This window comes from Myotis daubentonii, chromosome 6 (assembly GCF_963259705.1).
Source record: "Myotis daubentonii chromosome 6, mMyoDau2.1, whole genome shotgun sequence".
Taxonomy (NCBI): domain Eukaryota; kingdom Metazoa; phylum Chordata; class Mammalia; order Chiroptera; family Vespertilionidae; genus Myotis; species Myotis daubentonii.
The window spans coordinates 82,897,731-82,917,433 of NC_081845.1; the positions used below are offsets into that span (position 1 = coordinate 82,897,731).

A 19,703-nucleotide genomic window follows, 5' to 3' on the forward strand; every position below is an offset into this window, starting at 1 on the left:
CATTTCACAGATTAGGAAGATCAAGGCTCAGAGATATTATATAACCTGCATAGGTCACATATATAGTAAGCAATATATAAGTAGGATTTATTTCCTGATGCTAGGATCTGGACTTTCCATACTACCACTTGCAACCATATTTTTAAAAGCATAGACTTTGATGTTAGATGGGTCCAGTTTGATCAAGCCTCTAGCTCTTTGACCTTAAGCAAGTTATTCAGCTTCTGTAAAAAGTTCCCATTTTCTCACCTATAAAATAGGAAAAATATTAATATGTGCCTAGAGTTGAGTAAAAAAGAAAATGCATTTAAAGTACCATCAAAGTGACTAAACCTGGAGCTAGCGTTTAATACTGCTCTCTTTCCCCCAACTGTAGAATTGTGGTTCCTTTACTATGGATATTCCAGGATTCTATTTCCTTTTTAATGAAAAGAGACCATTACATCTTAAAGGATAAACTTTATTCAAACATTGTATCATATTAGAATACTTCCAATTTCAAACAGGCAACTAGTCAAATATTTAGACAGAGAAGACAAAGCTTCTGAAATAAAAACAAAAATCCTGAAGTAGTTACAAAACCATCCTCCTAAGTAGCATCATAAAATATACTTGTCATAAACCTATATTTTTTTAAAATTTAAACACTATATTTTAAAAATAATAACAATTTTTAAAAATATGACCTAATGTGTTAGTAAATTGGTTAGCAAAATAAAGATCCCGGATCCATATACATTCAGCAATATGACTATAAATACACTGCACCCTCAACCTGAGATCTATTTGGTTTTCAACAAATATCAAAGTTTCCAAAGCATGACAACTTCTTGTGATTCAGGCTCTCAATGAGCTCAAAGACTCCATTGGTCTGGACGCCACGCCTCTTGTCTAAGAGCAGCTCTGACTGGATCCACAGCTAAATCTATGTGACCTCCAGGCCCCTTTTCTGAGGTTGAGAAAGAAAAAAGAAAAACAAGAAAATTACTTACATGAGAGTGACCACCACATATTTAATGTCCTCTAAAAATGGGGAGGGAGGATGAGTGAGTATTCTAATGACTACAGAGACTTATCCCTATAAAAATGTTTTCTTTGTAGTATTTTGGTTCTCACACATTACCTGTTATCAAATAAAGTTTCTCTAAAATACTATAAAACTAGAGGCCTGGTGCATGAAATTTGTGCACGGGAGGGGTCCCTCAGCCCAGCCTGCACCATCTCCAATGTGGAACCCCACTCGCAATCCAGGACTGCTGGCTCCTAACAGCTCACCTGCTTCCCTGCCTGATCACCCCTAACCACTCTGCCTGCTTGCCTGGTGCCCCTAACTGCTTCCCTGCCTGCCTGATCACCCCTAACCACCTCTGCCTGATCACCCCTAACCTCTCTGCCTGCCTGCCTGACCACCTCTAAGCACCTCTGTCTGCTGGCCTGATCACCCCAACTGCTCCCCTGCCTGCCTGATCGCCTGTAACAGCTTCTGCCTTGGCCCCCAACACAGTGGCTTTGTCCAGAAAGGATGTCTGGATGGATGTCCGAAAGATGTCTGGTCTAATTAGCATATTACTCTTTTTTAGTATAGATAACATATATGCCCCTAAAAAGTTATTTTTTTTACATACTTTAAATCATACAGTACATATTCAACCTCTTTTACCCGTTTTTTTTTCTAAATATATCGATTTTTTTAATGGAATGGAAGGTAGAGGGATAGAGAGTTAGGAACAGCAATGAGAGAGAAACACCGATCAGCTGCCTCCTGCACACCCCCAACTGGGGATGTGCCTGCAACCAAGGTACATGCCCTTGACCAGATTCAATCCTGGAACCCTTCAGTCTGCAGGCTGATGATCTATCCACTGAGCCAAACCAGTTAGGGCCCCCCCACTTTTTTTTTTTTTTTAGATTATCCGTGTTTGTAGATATGGCATTAGTTCATTTTTCCATTGATTTTTAGAGAGAGTGGAAGGGTGATGGATAGAGAGAGAGAAACATCAATGTAAGAAACATCCCTGCAGTTGCCTTCCTTAGGAGCCCCGACCAGGGATCCAACTTGAAACCCAGGTATGTGCCCTGACCTAGAATCGAACCTGCAACCTTTCCATGCACAGGACCACGCTCATGCTCAACCAACCTATCTACTTCAGCCCGGCCATTATATGATTTCTGGAATTTTATTTCAATTAATTCTTACAAAGTCTGTGGGTTAGGTAATATTCACATTTTTCTGATGAGAAAAAAACAAAACAAAAACAACCTCTTCATTATTCTTCACTCATTGCCGCGTTTTCCTGCCAGCCCTAGAAAGGCTCCTGACAGCAGTTTCACTGGGTATCCAGAGTCAGAAGCATCCTCCTCACCACCACCCTTTCCAAAGCCTCCTCTGCACTGGCACTGAGGCTGCTCTGGAGGGCGCCGAGGCTAGGTAACGCAGACAATGACAGGATTTGGACCACTGGAGCCACCGGACCCACCTCGCCTCTCTCAGCCTTTGTCTGCTGTGCTGGAGATAGGCCAAGATTTGCGGTGCTAGCACTTCGGACCCAGGAAGTGCTGCAGTTTTTCCCTCTCCAGAGCTGCTGTCGCCGCCTGGAGGTTATGGGGCTGCCCTGGAAGTCCTCAGCATGCCTCCCATCGGGGCAAACATGGCGGTGGACTCCACAATGGAACTGCTATTTTTAGATACTTTTAAACACCCCAGCGCTGAGGTAAGGCTCCACTTCTTGATTCTGACTCTGCTTCTAGACTGTGGACATGTACAAAAAATCCTCAGGCATGCCTCGACTTTCACGATCAGGATCACGGCCGCAGGCAAAGCAGCTCCTGGGGCCCAGGGGTGCCGCCTTGCCTGCGGCCCGGCTTTCTGATCGCAATCACCGGCTGGGGGGCGGGCAAAGGCGGCCCTGGTTCTCCAATCCAGGGCCCAGGGGCAGGGCAAAGGCGGCCCTGGCGGGGAACTCAATGACCAGGAACTCCCCCAAATTGAACTGTACCATATACATAAAACTAAAAATCCTGAAAGAAATTCCAAGAGACCATTTAACATACATAGATGATTTGAACATATAAGCTAACTAGAGGCCTGGTGCATGAAATTTGTGCATGGAGGGGGGGTCCTCTTAGTTATTGCCTGCCGCCTGGGTTTCTGATCACCGTTCTTCCGTCCTCCCCCTTTCGCCTCCTCCCATCATTGCACCTATGTGTGCAAGTTAACCGCCATCTTTCTTGGCAGTTAATTTGCATATCGCCCAGATTAGCCAATGGGAAGCATAGCGGAGGTATGGTCAGTTACCCTGTTTGTCTTTTATTAGGTTAGATGGGCATATTTTCTATTTTGCTAGAATGATGTTAACAAGGCTGATAGCCAGTTAGTCCATTGTTCTCCTTGACTAGTGTGTATTTTTCACATACTAGTAAAGCCACCAAGAGCTGATTTCATTCATAATCTCAATTCTAAGAACAAGTGTGCTTCTTATGAACATGACCCTGCAATGACCAGGAACTCCCCCAAATTGAACTGTACCATATACATAAAACTAAAAATCCTGAAAGAAAATTCCAAGAGACCATTTAACATACATAAATGATTTGGACATATAAGCTAATTAGAGGCCTGGAGCATGAAATTTGTGCATGGGGCGGGGGGTCCTCTTAGCCCAGCCTGCACCCTCTCCAATCCGGGACCCCTTGGGGGATGTCCGACTGCGGATTTAGCCCCAATCCCATGGATTGGGCCTAAACTGGCAGTCGGACATCCCTCTCACAATCCTGGACTGCTGGCTCCTAATCACTCACCTGCCTGCCTGCCTGGTCGCCCCTAACTGCCCCCCCCTCCCCCCGCCAGCCTGGTCGCTCCTAACAGTCTCTCCCCCCGGCGGCCTGGTCACCCCTCATTGCCCACCCCCCCGCCCCCGCCAGCCTAATCACACCCAACTGCCACCCCTGCTGGCCTGGTCACCCCCAACTGCCCCCCTGCCAGCCTGGTTGTCCCTCACTAACCCCCCTGCCAGCCTGGTCATAGGCAGCCATCTTGTGAGGGTGTGAGGGTAAATTTGCATATTACCTCTTTATTAAATAGGATTAACACTGAAAAAAGCCTTTAAACTATGAATTTATCAGATTCACAATCTAACTTTCAAGATTAATTCAATCAACAAGCACTTCCTATTTCAAGAATTCCTCTTCTTGGCTATTTATCCTCTTAAGCACATTTAACATTTTAGCTAGAGTTGTTTTTGTTTTTCTTACTACTGACAGACAAGGAAATTGATAAACCATTTCTGTTTGCAGATTCGGGGTAATGGTATCTTTAAGATTTGGCAATCTGTTTTATAAACAAAAGTGTCCTTTAATGGTGTTATCATCCAATGACATGAAGGAAAGATCTTTCCCCAGTGTTTGGACTATAGCCCAGCAAAACGAACCCTTGGATTATAACCAGTTCTTTACTGTAGGCACAAAATAATTAAAATCAGAAAGGGGGCCATAGATAAACCAGAAAAATGGTAAACAACAAAAAGTAATCCTTTAAAAAGGATCTGATTTTATAGTGAAGAATCACCTCAAGTACATTTTCTATCCTTCAGCTATTCATTCCTCTGGTCCATCTCCATGGGAGCATTTAACACAGGGAAGGAAGTAACCTCTTCGAATGGTTAGCTCCCAACTCCCACAACTCTGGTGTCTGGTGTATTGTTCAAGGGCTACTTTTCAAACACATTATCAATGGTGGTCCACAGATAGGTGGTTTATTAAAGATTTCATGAAGAGGAATAGTTCTCCTGGATGCTTTCAACTCCTAATAGCATCATGTGTGTGATGTCTGTACAGAAATGAATTCATGAGACCTATTCTTATGGTAAAAGAAAATAGCTCAGATAAAAAGAAATTTTTTAATGTAATCAAATAGAATCCCAGACCATGGTGACTTAATGTATCACAAAAAAATAGTTCTTTGTAAGTTAATGCCTCATGAGATTTAAATTTATCCAAATAGGATAAATTCAAATGCCCATACATATCATAATGGCAACAGAAATTGCCCACCTTATAATCTTGAATGAAGAACAAAATATAAAACTGTATATAGAATAAAACAAACTATGTTCAAAATACATACTAGTAGATGGCATGTTTACATTCCATATAATCAGAAAAACTATAAAAGAAAACCACATTGACCAATGTGTTTATCTTTGGATGAATATATTACAGGTGACTGATACTCTCTTCTTTTTAACTTTGCCATCGTCCTAGATTTTCTGCATCAAACCATATTTTATAAAGGTCGTGGACACTGAACAATTTTAATTTTTTAAGTCCCAAAATGAAAATCAAAGAGTAAAACATTAATAACTAGGTTGTCCAAAAGGATATGAAGCACAAAGCCCTGAAACATTGATTCTGTTATTGCTGTTTTTCATTGTCATTACAATATTAGTACTTTTTCTCTATTATTCCTAAACACAAGGTCTTTGGCAATAGTTATCACCTTTCAAAATGAAGGACAATGCTCTTATTAATGACTATTTCTATAATTCCATACCTCAGATGGACTCTTATCCAATTTTGGTATGCCATTCCAGACATTCTCAGGGTTTACTATCTCCTCCATACCATTTGAAAGGTTCAAAACCTACCATAGAAAAAAATGTAATGAACATTGGTAGTTTCCAAAAACTGTAACTGATTCTTGTACCACAACAATCCTTTCAAAAATGAAATACCTTAAAAGGCAATACAAATAATTGTATTAAATTTCAGTTTTATGTTTCAACTCAATGATACTTTAGTTCAAAAAACATATATTGAACATGCTTAGAGATCAAAGATGGATAAAATTTAGATCTCAAGAGGTTCAAAATTTAGTGGAGAAACAGAGCTCTAAGCAGTAAATTGCATAACAGATTTCTGCAGCAGGAGATACAGAAATATAAAGAAGACATAAAGCTCTTTGAAGGTTAGGGAAAGGGGAGAGATAGAGAAATTTAGAAAATAGAGCAAGTGAATGCTTCCTGGAAGAAGCAATGGTTGAAGTAAATCTTTTAAAGATAAGTGGAAATTAACCAGTTTGACTGGCCAGAATACAGGCAAATAGAACTAACTGCATTATTAAATACATCAATCAAAGAAGCCAAACAGAATCATACATATACGAGAAACCAAGCAGTCTGATGTTCATCTGATGTAAAGTACAAAACATAAAGGAGCAAGACCTAAGGCTGGAGAGGTACATTGACACTTCAATCTGGAGGACTATGTCATGTTGATGAGCTTGACTTTTCTAATCTAGATGAGTGGCTCTCAAATTTTAATGGTATAAGAATGCACAGTCCTGGTCCTACTCCCAGAAGTTCTGAGTCAGCCAGCCAGGGCACAGCCTGGAAACCTACAATTTAAGTAAACACACCAGGTGATTCTGATACAATGGTTTTCAGGCCACAGGACAGACACAATCAACTGCAAGTCCCCAAGAACTTTGACACACAGGAATGATGTACTCAGATTGGCATTTGACAAACTTCACACTGGCTGTGTAGAGAATCAACTGAAGGAAGACCAGACGTGAACCAAATAGAAGGTTATTAGAATAATCCGGTTGTGAAATGAGGGACTCGACAAAGGCAGTGGCAAGAGATCTAAAATGTTTTGACAGATTGGAAGTGGAAAGTGTGGAACCTGGTGATTGATAGAATTTTAGAGGTAAGGAGGAAAGAGCCTAGCACAATTTCTTGCTAGGATGCTAATCTATGAACTCTTAAAATGATATTTTGGACTGCATCAAAATATGAGGGGGGATGAACAGGTGAACTTCTGTTTAACTGCATTTTCTCAGCTTATAAAATTTCCTTAACAATCTTCAGGTACATTTTGAGATAAAGTACTTCAACTGTACTAACCTTTGTACCTTCTTCAGCTATTTCCAAAATCTCACATTTAGACCATGTGTGTCTTGACCACACAACACATTTGGATCCAACAGTAAATCCTTTCAAAGTGTACGTGTTCTCTGGTTGAGCTGCCAGATTGAATAGAGTAAAACTCAATGCATGCCTCTTCATTCCTTAATATTAGATGCATGAGCAAAGCATTTTCCTAATCTGCCATTGCTATCTACACTAATAAAAGACAAAGATGCTAATTGACTGTACCTTCACTACACCCATCAGCCAATCAGAAGAGTATACAAATTAACCCAACAAAGAAGGCCATTAAATTTGCATACTGCAGGCGGGGCGGGGCAGCGCCATCCGCCACCCACCAACCTGGCACGGGATCTGGGCCTGCTGTGTGCGACCGGGGGCAGTGGGGCAGGGAAGCGCAATCAGCCGCCTGCCCTGCCGCCAGATCCAGGCCTGCCATGTGCAACCCGGGGAGTCAGCCTAAGCCAGCAGGTGGTTATCTCCTGAGGGGTCCCAGACTGTGAGATGGCACAGGTCGGGCTGAGGGACAACCCCCACCCCCGCCAGTGCACAGATTTTTGTGCACCAGGCCTCTAGTTTCTATATAATTGGTATCATGTACAATACAATATGTTCTAAGTCTGTCATCTTTCCTTGATTTTATTTAAATTCTAACAGGGTCCCTCCCCAGATCATTCCTTACCATTTTCCTCAAAAACAAAACAAAACAAACAAAAAACCATCACATGTGTTATGTTTTTTAAAGATGTGAGTCTGATTCTAACATAAAAAACTACTACAAAAAGCAGGCTATTCTTGCCAGAGGTGGTGTGGTCTATGGTTACAACAACCATTTCTATAGCAAAGCAGCATATTGCAAATGAACAGACAATCTTATCACAAAGCTATTACTTACTATTCTGAAATGGAACAACTAAGACTAAAAATCTAGTTTAATATTTAAATAAATCATCATATATCCACAGGATGGCATACTATGAAATTAAATTATTTTGAAGGCATATTTAAGAGATTAAAATGCAGCATTGAACACTGTAGGATAGTCTGATCTCTTTAGTTTTTCAAACTCTGTAAATAAACACACACATACGCAGAAAGACAACAGAAAGGAAGTACACCATGGTGTTAACTGTGGCCATTTCTTGGTAATGCAATTATGGTGATTTTCATTCTCCTTAGCCTATTGTTTTCTCTATTTTGTACAATAACTCAAGTTGAATAATATAACAATTATTAAAAAGTTACATTGATTATAAAAAAAACACACTGAAAGTTAGCCATTTCATCTAACTTTGAATCTTATTAAGCAGCTAAGAAAATAGCAGTAGTAATAATTTATAGAAAGTTAATGACAATAAATGTTCTCCAATATTTACTCCTGGCTGTTAACTTTTTTGGTTTGCATAGGCTCCATAATCTAGTTTTTTTTTTTAAGGGATTCTAAATGAATGGCAAAGTACCTGCATGAAGCAAAACAGTTAAATTTGAAATCTCTGCTGAAATGATCCCTATCATAAATTCATGCCCATAGTAATGTTTGGAAACAGACACACACACACACACACAACCCAAACCCACATTTTTTAAAAAAAACAGCAAAAAAAATATAGCCTCTTTATTTCAAAGGTGGTTTTTGTTTTACATTCTAATGTGATTACTTTTTGGAAAGTAAAGTGTGTTTTGGAAACACACTTTAAGCATTCTATTTTTAAACACAAAATAAGTCAGCATTTTACCCAGCATATAAAGTATTATTTTACACGAATTTTACAATATAATTTCCCTATGTTAAAAATACCCTCCAAATCAGATTCTCTTCTCAGGTTTTAATCGGTTCCCCCAAAGAGTTAATTTAAAAATTTAGATAAGAATTATTTTCTTTAAGACAAATTAGTAAATAAATAAGACACCAGGTTAAGCCTAAATGAAAGTGAGAGAAAAAACTCACATACCTGCGACCTCTGGTAAAGCACCGTGTTTCTGCTCATCTCTGGGTTCTTCCTCAGAAAGCAGAGACGTCAATGAGGAAATGGCATCTCTGTGTTTATATTCTGTAAATTCTTCTTTATGTATGTTCATTTCTACCTGTGTCTTGGGATCACAATCCTTTCCATGCAGATGCAATGGCAACATATGTTGGTCATCACACCATTCCACGCAGCTTGACTCTCTCGTGTCCTCAGCACACAGGGATTCTAGGCACAGCTGGGCTGTAGGTAAGTCTAGTTCTGGCTGCTTCTCGGCCTCACAAGTGAGGGGCAGCTGCACTGTGAAGGGCTCCAGGGTGGCTTCTGTGTCGCAGACCAGGGGGAGTGGCTCAACAGGAGGCACCAGGCCTGGTTCTTCTTTTTCTTCATCCCCGACTAGGGAATGCTGTAACTCCATGGATTCCAGGTCCACGAATTCTTTTGATTCATCATCAGGAGAAAGCAGCATTTCAAGTGAATTCAGTTCTAGTATCTCATCTGTTTCATCAGCACGCGGTAATAACACATTCAATCCTGTCATTGGTTCATCATCAAACTTTGCTTTGTCAACCAAATGGCACTCTACTTGACCTCCCAGGACCTCAGTGCCAATCTTGTCTTTGCATGGGTTTTCAAAAGCTTCAAAAATGGTATCCATTTTGGGGTCATGGAATTTATTTGGCTTGGTTTCAATCATGTTTAAGTCTTTCTCAATTCTTACAGAGAACTCATCTGTCTGTGGTTCCACATATAATGCTTTCTCTTGCCCGGCCTTACTACATGGTTTCTTAAGTCTGACATCAGGACCAGGGGATCTAAGAGTTCCCTTGATCCCTGGGCCATTTTTTTCATAGGGCAGATCACTGTTTCTAATACCAATCTTAGAATACCTTTTCATTTTCTCATTAATACTTTCGCCTTTGCTTTTCAAGTCAACAATTGCTAAAGGGATATCACAAATATCCTTTTTTATTTCTAAGATTGTTATCTCCAACACATCTTCCGTTACGATTTCATAAAAAATGTCATTTCCCTCTTGAGGGCACACACCCTCTGAAATATGAAATCCCAAGAGACAACAGGGAAAGGCTTGCATGGGGATCACCATAAGTTCAGAAGGAATGGTCCAGAGGGATTTGGGGTCCACGCAGTCTTCAATGTTCCCAAAGTCCACAAGCCTGACAGATACAAGAGAATCTTTGCAAATATTGGTGATAAGTGCCCTGTACAAGTGCCCATCTTCTCTGTATCTCACTATGCAAGGATCTCCAATATGAGGACACGAGATACAGCTTCTCCCATCTGCTGTCCATTCTCCAGCACTTTGTAGTCTTCCTTCTAAATACTGAAGTTTCTCAGTATCAGCAAACTGACACCAAAAATATTCAGGTCCATCTACCACAGTGGCATAAGCTCTTATCATTTTCATCTTGGGATTATACCAGTTAAGAAATACTGAAGTGCCACTCTCTGTTTTGTTGGCCGACTTGGAAAAGGCACCATTCATTATTTGGATGGAAAGTCCTACTTCAGATTTTTCACTGAAAGTATATCTGCTGATCATATCTTCTGCTATGATCCCATGTTCATCAGCAAGAATAACTTCCCATCTGTCTTGGAATTTAACAAATTCACATTTTATTGGAGCCTCGTCTGTCCTTTGAGAAAAGTAACGAATCATTTCTTTACAATGTAGAATCTCAGGAACCCAAAGTCCCTGTAAGGAGCAGTGAATGCACAACCTTGGTAACAGGGCATGAACAAGGTCAAGTTTACCTATCTTGTTAGTAGGAATCATGGAAACATTGCCATAATCTATAAATTGTACGGAAAGAAGGTCACTGGGTTGTTTTTCCTTGACCACAGCACGATACCACAAATTGTCATCTGGGAAAGTGGCACATATCATATCTCCTCTTTGCAAAGGAGGACCTGCATAACATTTGGGCTTTATGCTAACATCATTTAATCTCTCTGAAAGACGACTGAGTGCAGCTTCATCTTCTGTTAGTTGCACATAAAAGTCTGAAAGGTCATTTATATGAGAAATATATACAGTTGTTTTAAAGCCAGGCTTTATAGTCTTCTGTGGAAACTCGGACAATTTTATAGGCAAATTTTTGTTACAGGAATCTCCTCTTTTTCTCTCTAAAGGAGTGACTTCTAGTTCTATGACTTTCCTTTTTTCTTTCTTTTCTATTAATGAAGACACTTCACTCTTTTCATTCCCCACAGAGTTGCGATGTTGAGAGACTACGTTTGTCTTTGTTGAACTTTGTGAAAGTTTGAGTTCCTTACCTGCTGAGCTGCCCTTAGGTTTGTCTGATTCTGTCAGGATCTCCATATTGTATATCTTGTTCTCTACTTGTTTGCTTAAATATTCCATAGGTGACAACTTCATATATTTCTTTTTCACATCAAGAGCTTCTGTTGTAGAGAGTACTTCACTTTCTTCTTTTTTTCGTTCCCTACCTTTGTAACCAAGTAACGCTAACTTCTCATTAATATTAGCATTAATTTGAATACTGTCATCATATAGTTCTATCATCAGTCCTCCATCTGGATCTTTGGCTACAACCACAGCCTTCAATAACTTGCCTAAAATAGTCTCCTGAAACCATGTTGTCACTTCTTCTGGTATATGGTCAGGAATATCAGACAATGAGCATCTAATGCCCTGCATGGGCAAAAATAAGACATCACATGCATCACTAGGTATGGAAAGCAGATCATCATTTGTTACCACACGAATGTTGCCAAAATCAACAAAAAAGACTTTATTTGGGTCTTTTTCTATCATTATCCCCCTACTCCAATTTCTGTCAGTATCCTTAGCAAGGCACAAGTCCCCAGGAATCAAGGGTTTTTTTTTAATGTTCAGCAAAGTTTTATTTAATTGTATAATAGAACAGGACAACTCTTCTAAAATATGGGCATTTCTTCCCAACTGGCAATAAAATGTCCAAGGGTCAACAACATGTGTTACAAGCACTAATTCTTCACTTCCGATTTTTATATCATGTGTTGAATAGTAGTAAGAACATAGCTGAATGGGGAACCCCAGCAGCTTCGGAAGTTTGATTGGTCTTGCAAGTCCTTTTTCTACCAAAATATGGCTTGCACTCTGAAAGGGTGTTAGCAAATCCACGATATAAAACAGTTCCTCGTCACCTGTTGATGCAGTGGCAAATACTGTGCATTTTAATTCTAGATTGTCTTTCCACGCATTGACTACAAATTCACGGAAAACTTTTATTGCCTTTTCACCCCAAGCAAAAGGATTTTGGCCAGTTGGTTCAATTAAGTTATAAAGACTGCACCTAAAAGCCTGAGCCTTAACTTTGAGAAATGCTTCACTAATTGCGCAAATATTCATCACAGATACCACATCTTTGTCTCCATAATCTACAAATACTACTTTGACATTCTCTGGAGATTGTGTATTCCTGATCAGAGCTCTGGACCATTTTCCATTTGCTGTTCGCTTTGCCAAGCAAGCGGGGGTGGATCCCTGGTAAGGAGTAGGGGTATTCTTGCAATAGTCCTGAATATCACACATTAAAGCTTTAAATTCTTGCCTGTGCCTGGTCAGCTGGCACCAGAAATAGCCAGGGTTTTTAGCATAAGACACTTTGACTTCCATTGTGCTTCCAATTTTTATCTCTCCTTTACAAGAAGAGCCTAGCTTAATTTCCAAGTTCTGTAGAAGAGGAGAATAAACAGACATTCTTTTCTCTTTTCCCTGCACAACTAGTCCCGTTGAAACATTTGTACCAACTATTGTGTCTGCCAAAGCTTCTGAAACACATGTAGTTTTATTATCTCCCTTGGCAGAAGGTATTTTGTTCTTCTCAGCACTGAAATGGTTTGAAACATGCTCTGGGGAGTGGGTACCTCCAGGGATATTTTCCTGGGTTTCATATTCCTGATACTTGGCATATCCAGCTTGAGCAATTACCTTACCAATGTTTTCTTCCCCTGTTCTTGATTCATCAAGAATCTCCACAACATACTGCTTATCCTGCTTATCAAGGACATGGATGACTAATTCTTTGTGGAGCACAGTCTTTTTAAAAAAGGAAATTGCCTCCTGGCTCCAGGTTCCTACCACAGGCCAAATGTCAGCCAGAGCGCACCTCAGAGCCAATCCTGGCAGCCGTCTGAACTGAGGAAGCAGCATCCTCACGTCACACCAGTCCACCTTCTCCGAATTGCCTCGATCAACTAAGAATACATCCACATTCTTGGCGTCCAATCTGGTCACCACAGCCCGATAGTAACCATTCTCAGTCCATTTCACACAGCAGAGGTCATCAGATTTCGGTTTCAAAACGATCCCATCCAACTTCCTGGCCGAGGAATAGAAACTGCCCATTCTCTTCATCAGCTTGCGGAAGGAGCCCCTGTGTTTCCGCAACCGGATCCAGAACTCAGAAGGATCTTGAACAAACTCGACCTGGGCATCATAGAAGGCATTAATCTTTAAACGGACAGACCTCAGGGCTGGGAGTGAAAGCTCTTGCTCCACTTCTTCAGCAGGAGACTGACAGTAAAGGGCTAATTCGGGCTCCTCCTCTTCCTCCTCCTCCTCCTCCTCTTCTTCCTCCTCCTCCTCCTCTTCCTCCTCCTCCTCCTCTTCCTCCTCCTCTGTTCCTGGGCTCTGAAGGAATCTATCAATCAGGCAACAGGACTGTACCCCAAAGGCACAGTTAAGATTCATCCCATCTTCTCCATAGAGGGTGACGTAATACACATGCTCGAAGGAGCAGTAAAACTCAATCTTTGCATTCACGGCCCGGCCCAGTATCAGTGCCTTCAGGCCACCGACCTGGGACCGAGACCAGCCGCGGCCACCGTCCCAGAGACCATACAAGGCACAGGGGTAGGTGACCACGGGCATCCGGAAGTACTCCGGCAGCAAGTAGCGCAGGCTGCTGCAGCTCACTAGCTCCTTCCTGCCGAAGTCGATGTGAAGCACCTGGGCACAGCGCTGCGGCCGAAAGGTCTCGAGCAAGACCGCCCTGTACCAACGTCCGTCCAACCCGCAGGATGCACACGGAGAGCCCGACTTGTCCGGGCTTTCCTTCTCCCCCTCCCAGGGGGCACTGGCGTCGTTCTCCTCCCCGGTCCCCACGGAACCCCGGTAGATGTGGGCCATGCTCTCGGAGAGGCGGCGAATCTCCTGCGAGAAGCTCCGCAGCTGGCAATGGATGCGGTGGGGGTGGCACACCTGCGTCACCACCATGGGCTCCGTCACGCCCAGCTGCAGCTGCGGGCAGAAGTAATCCAGGCTGGGCTGCTCCTGCTTGGGCAGGACTCGCTGCAAGGCGGGGGCCCCGGAGCCCAGGCCGGCCGAGGCCGCCGCCGCCGGCAGGTAGCGTTTGAGCAGCGAGCGGAAGAGGCTGTGCGGGATCCGCCTGGCCAGGCCCAGCTCCTCCATCTGCTGGAACAGCGCGGGCACCTCCAGGAAGACCAGGCGGTGCGGGAGCAGCACGTCCAGGACCTGCCCGCGCAGCTCCTTGCCCTGCAGGCTGCTGAGGAAGGCCAGGGCGCTGGCCGGCCAGTGCTGGGGCCTGCCGCCGCCGCCCCCCGCGGGCACCAGGCCGGCCAGCACGCAGCCCAGCACCTCCGAGGGCAGGTGGAAGAACTCGCTGCGCCCGGGCACCAGCGAGCCCGCGCCCGCCGTGACGGTGCGGCCCTCGTCCAGCAGGAAGACGCGGCTGTCCTGGCCCTGCCGGCCGGCCACCCGGCCGCGGTGCCACCGGAGCCCCACCTGCACCAGGCACAGCTCGCCGGGCAGAGCCGAGGCGCCGCCCAGCGCCCACGGGCCGCGCGTGGCCGCCGCTTCCTGGATCTCTTGGCTCAGCCGCAGGTACTCGTCCCGCCGCTCGCCCACCAGCCCCCAGAGCTGCACCGGGATCACCTCAGAATGCACGGCCACGAAGGACACCCTCAGGGCCAGCGAGGTCCCGGGCGTGGGCAGCCCGGGGGTGGAGCACATCTCCGCGGCGCCGGCGCGGCTACCGCCTTCGGAGCGGCCAGGGCGGGTCAGGCCCGCGAACCCCCTGCGCCTCGGGAAGGAGCACAACCCGGGCTCTGGACCGAAGCACTGGGAAGACTCCCGAGGCCACCGGAGGCGACGCGCCAATCGCCCAGTCTCCCGGACGCGCACCAACGGGTAAGACCCGCGGCGTGTCCAACCGCCCACGGTTGAGCCCACGGTTGCGCGGCCGCGCAGGCATTTGCGCGCGCGGCGCCCCGGCTTCCGGCCGCGGGACGTGGAGGGAAGCGGCCCCGCTGCGGTGGGAGCCCAGAGAGGGCTGGTGGCCAGAGAGCAGAAGAGACTTGCAGGGCTGTTCCCAAGGCCAGGATGGGGACACCACCTGCCTCTCCGTAGAGCGCCTTCCACTCTGGGGGACGCAGTGTGAAGGGCTGGCCACGGGCTGGCCAGCGAGTGCCTAGGAGCCCTGTGAGCCAGGCGCAGGCTCGCGGGGTGGAGGGTTGGGGGGAAAGGCACAGGCGACTCCCCAACAGCACATTCCTGGGCGTTAGGGCCCCAACACTCACAGGACCCCAGGCGCTCCCTGGCTGAGGGTGCCTATGCGTTTGTGTCCTACATGGGACAGGGTTTGCAGTGACCTGGAGCAAGTTGCTGACCCTCTTCTATGAACTCCTTTGATCACCTGAACTGTTAGAAGGGTTAAAATCAAGTGTGAGCCCTAACCCATTTGGCTCAGTGGATAGAGTTTCAGCCCAAGGACCAAGGACCGAACAGATTAGATTCTATTCAAGGGCATGTACCTTGGTTGCAGGCTCAACCAATGGACACATCGATGTTTCTCTCTCTCTCTCTCTCTCTCTCTCTCTCTCTCTCTCTCTCTCTCTCTCTCTCTCTCTCTGTCTCTCCATCCATTCCACTCTCTCTAAAAGTCAATGGAAAAAATATCCTCCGGTGAGGATAATAAATACATAAATAGTATGAGACTACTAGTATATGGAGACCTAAGTGCTCCCTTCCCCATGACTATCCAGTGGGAGTTTCTTTGCTCTTTAGGTTGCCTAACTGTGTGCAGTCTAGCTTTTCAGGCACTTATTCTTCATTTACTCCCAGAGCTAGGACAGAACTGGGCTCATAAAAGGAGGTCGAGAGTAAAGGAAGAAACGTGACTTCAAGGTCTTGCTGTATCTCCTGGGGCAGAGGGTCTCTTGGCCAAATTCTTGTTTGTCCCCCACCTAAACCTTACCAAGGGAATCCTTGGAACTCAATTTGTAAAGGAGGAGGGAGTGGCATGGAGAAGTGCAGACTCTGTAAGTAGCTCCCAGAGATGTCTGCATTGGATTTCTGTTCATTTGCAAAGTTAGACACATTCATCTTAGTTTCTCCTACTTTTCCATCTCACTCCTTCACATTATGAAATATCATCAGATAGAAGTAGATGAAGTCAAGGCATATAACCCTGGTCTACAGAAGTGAAGCTCATTGTCTCCATCTATCTGGAGAGGCCTCCCCACTTCCAGAGCCCCCTGGGCTTACTTTGCACTCTTACTTGTGTTGCAATTAGTCATCCCACCAGCTTAAAAGCTCCTTTTGGCAAGAACTGTTTCTTGCATTCCTGGAATCTAGCCTGGGGCTGAGGCAATACATACTAGTACTCACAGAATCCTATATAGTAAAAGGGTAATATGCCTCCCAGCACCGGGATCAGTGGAGCTGAGAGGCCTCCCAGCACCGGGATCAGCGTGACAGGGGGCAGCGCCCAAACCCCCTGATCGCCCTGCGGCTGTGTGTGTGCCAGGGGGCAGGGCCACAACCTCCCTATCCGCCCTGCTCTGTGAGTGACGGGGGGAGCTCCCCAACCCCCTGATCGGCCCTGCTCTGTGCGTGACAGGGGGGAGCTCCCCAAACCCCTGATGGGCCCTGCTCTGTGCGTGACAGGGGGGAGCTCCCCAACTCCCTGATCAACCCTGCTCTGTGCGTGACAGGGTACGGAGCCCCAACCCCCCTGATGGGCCCTGCTCTGTGAGTGACAGGGGGAAATGCCCCAACCCCCTGATTGGCCCTGCTCTGTGCGTGACAGGGGGTGGCGCCGCAACCTCCCCATCGACTCTGCCTTGAGTGTGACAGGGGGCGGTGCCCCAACCCCCCAATCAGCCCTACCCTGAGCGTGACTGAGGGTGGCATCGCAACCTCCCAATCCACCCTGCTCTGTGCATGACAGGGGCAGCGCCCCAACTCCCCAATCGGCCCTGCTCTGAGCCCGACCAGGGGCTGCACCTAGGGATTGGGCCTGGCCTCTGCCACCCGGGAGCAGGCCTAAGCCAGCAGGTCGTTATCTCCTAAGGGGTCCTAGACTGCGAGAGGGCACAGGCTGGGCTAAGGGACCCCCCCCCTTCCCCCTGAGTGCACAAATTTTTGTGCACCGGGCCTCTAGTCTACATAAATAAAAGCCTAAGCAACAGGTTGACTGGTGGCTATGACGCACACTGACCACCAGGGGACAGACATTCAACGCAGGAGCTGCCCCCTGGTGGTCAGTGCACTCCCACAGCGGGAATGCCACTCAGCTGACCAACAGGCGCCAGACGCAGGGCTTACGACTGGCTGCTTGCAGCAAGCCTACTGAGCGGTGGTGGCGGGCACAGTGGGGCTGGGATGAGCAGGAGTGGCAAGGAGGAGCGGTAGGTGGTGTTGGGCTGCCGGTTTTGGCCCGATCCCCACAGACTACGCCAAGGGACACCACCGGTGCACCAATCTGTACACCAGGCCGCTAGTGAATACTAGTAAATGAAAGAATGGATTTGATTTCTCTGAAAAACTAGACTTTTCAAGTTTACTCAAATCACCAAGATGTGAAATAAATAGGCAAATCAAGCTTCAGTACCTTAAAGGAACATGTCATTTCAAAGGACATTCCATTTGAAGAGTTAAGTTTCAAAATTGTTTTTTTTTTTTTTAACAAACATAAAATCATCAGCAAGCTGTGTTTCTGCACATTTTGTAAAGCTCAAAGGCCCCCTTTGAACAAGGGAATTTTTTATTGTGTCCAATACCACCCATTAGTTGCTAAGTGGATAGAATCTGCCTCCTACTGTATACAGCATTTGGTATCTGAAGATGCTAGATTTTAAAAAAACAAAACTTTTTATGGGGTATTAGGAATTAGGATCCTTGGCTCTGTTCTTGATGCGAAAGATTCTATATAATTGAAACTCTGTTCACAAAGCAATAACTTTGTGTCTCATTCCTGTTGGGCTGAACCCAAAACAGGAGTGCACAGTGCAGTGTATGGGGGGCCGTGGAGATTTGGTATTGAACTCCACGCCTGAAAATGTTCACAAATTAAACTGTTGTATATATACCTGTACAATAAAAAGTATGCTCTATGGAAGCTGGGGGGGAAAAAAAGCTAAAACTTTTACCCATAAACTCATCCTTGAAAAATTCAATTCCATTTTCCAAATGTACTCTAGTTAATGTCTCAATCACGATGCAAGAAAAGCATTTGATTTAAAGACTTCTAGCAAGATCTAGCTGAAATCTCTCTTCCACATGATTCTCCTATCCCTTCCTTTTACATATGTCTGTTATATTACCTATCATGTCTTGCAATTGTTTACTATTTCTCCCTTCTACCAGTGTGACCTTCCTCAAAGCAGGAACTCTTCTCATTTATTTTTATGGTCTGAATGCCCAGCCTTTGCTTTTCCTTATGTATTTTAGAATATACTTGTCAATTTCTGCCCCAAAAAAAGAAAACCTGTTGGGATTTTTATTAGGATTGCATTGTAGATAGAGAGCAATTTGAGAACGGACTTCTGAGCAATATTTTTTTCAATCCATGGACATGGTTTCTCTCTCCATTAATTGAGCTCTTTACTTTCTTCAGCAATGTTTTGTAGTTTTCAGTGAACACGTCTTGCAAGTATCTTGTTAGATTTATCCCTAAGTTTTTCATATTATTGTAAATTATATTTTTTAAAATTTTAGTTTCCAATTTTTCACTGCTACTGCAATATATATTCATTGTGTATTGACATTCTAGTTTATGACCTTGTTAAGATTCATTACTTCTAGTAGCTTTTTTGTAGATTCCTTGGGATTGTCTGCGGAGTTACATCATCTATGAATAAAGGCAGTTTTTATGTTTTTCTTTCTGATATACATGCCTTTTATTTCTCTTTCTTGCCTCATTATAATAGCTAAGACCTGCAGTACATTTTTAATAAAAATGGTGAGACTGGATATTCTTGTCCTGTTCCTGTAGGGAGACAGCCTTCAGTCTTTCATCAATGTGATGTTACGTATAGGCCTTACTTAGATCTCTTTTACCAGGTTGAGAACGTTACCTTCTTTGCCTAGTTTTTTGAGAACTTTAATCATGAAAGGATACTGGATTGTATTATGTACTTTTCATATTCTAGTGAGATGCTTGATTCTCTCTTTTTTTGTTTGTTAATTAGGTGAATTATATTAATTTTTAAAAATACTCACCCAAGGATACTTTTTCCATTGATTTTTAGAGAGAGCGGAAGAGAGAGAGGGAGGAGGGGAGAGAGAGAGAGATACTTTGATGTGAGACATATCCACTGGTTGCTTCCTGCATACGCCCCAACTGCAGGGCTAGGGACCAATGCAGGTATGTGCCCTTGACTGAGAATCAAACCCACAACCCTTCAGTGCATGGGCTGATGCTCTAACCACTGAGAACACTGGCCAGGACTATTGATTTTTAAATGTTGAGCTAACCTTGTATTCCTGGGATAAGCCACACTTAGATATGATGTACTGTCCTTTTTATAATGCTGAATT

At 44.5% G+C, this 19,703-nt stretch overlaps 1 protein-coding gene across 1 annotated transcript; it reads right to left on the reverse strand.

Moving 5' to 3' along the window:
* Positions 1-488: 488 nt before the first annotated feature.
* Positions 489-14,977, reverse strand: TDRD6 (tudor domain containing 6). The gene is made up of 4 exons (XM_059701501.1): positions 8,879-14,977; positions 6,903-7,021; positions 5,549-5,638; positions 489-949 (listed from the first exon to the last, which is right to left on the reverse strand). The coding sequence occupies exons 1-4, from the start codon at positions 14,892-14,894 to the stop codon at positions 926-928; spliced, it is 6,249 nt and encodes a 2,082-aa protein (XP_059557484.1). The 5' UTR covers positions 14,895-14,977; the 3' UTR covers positions 489-925.
* Positions 14,978-19,703: the final 4,726 nt, after the last annotated feature.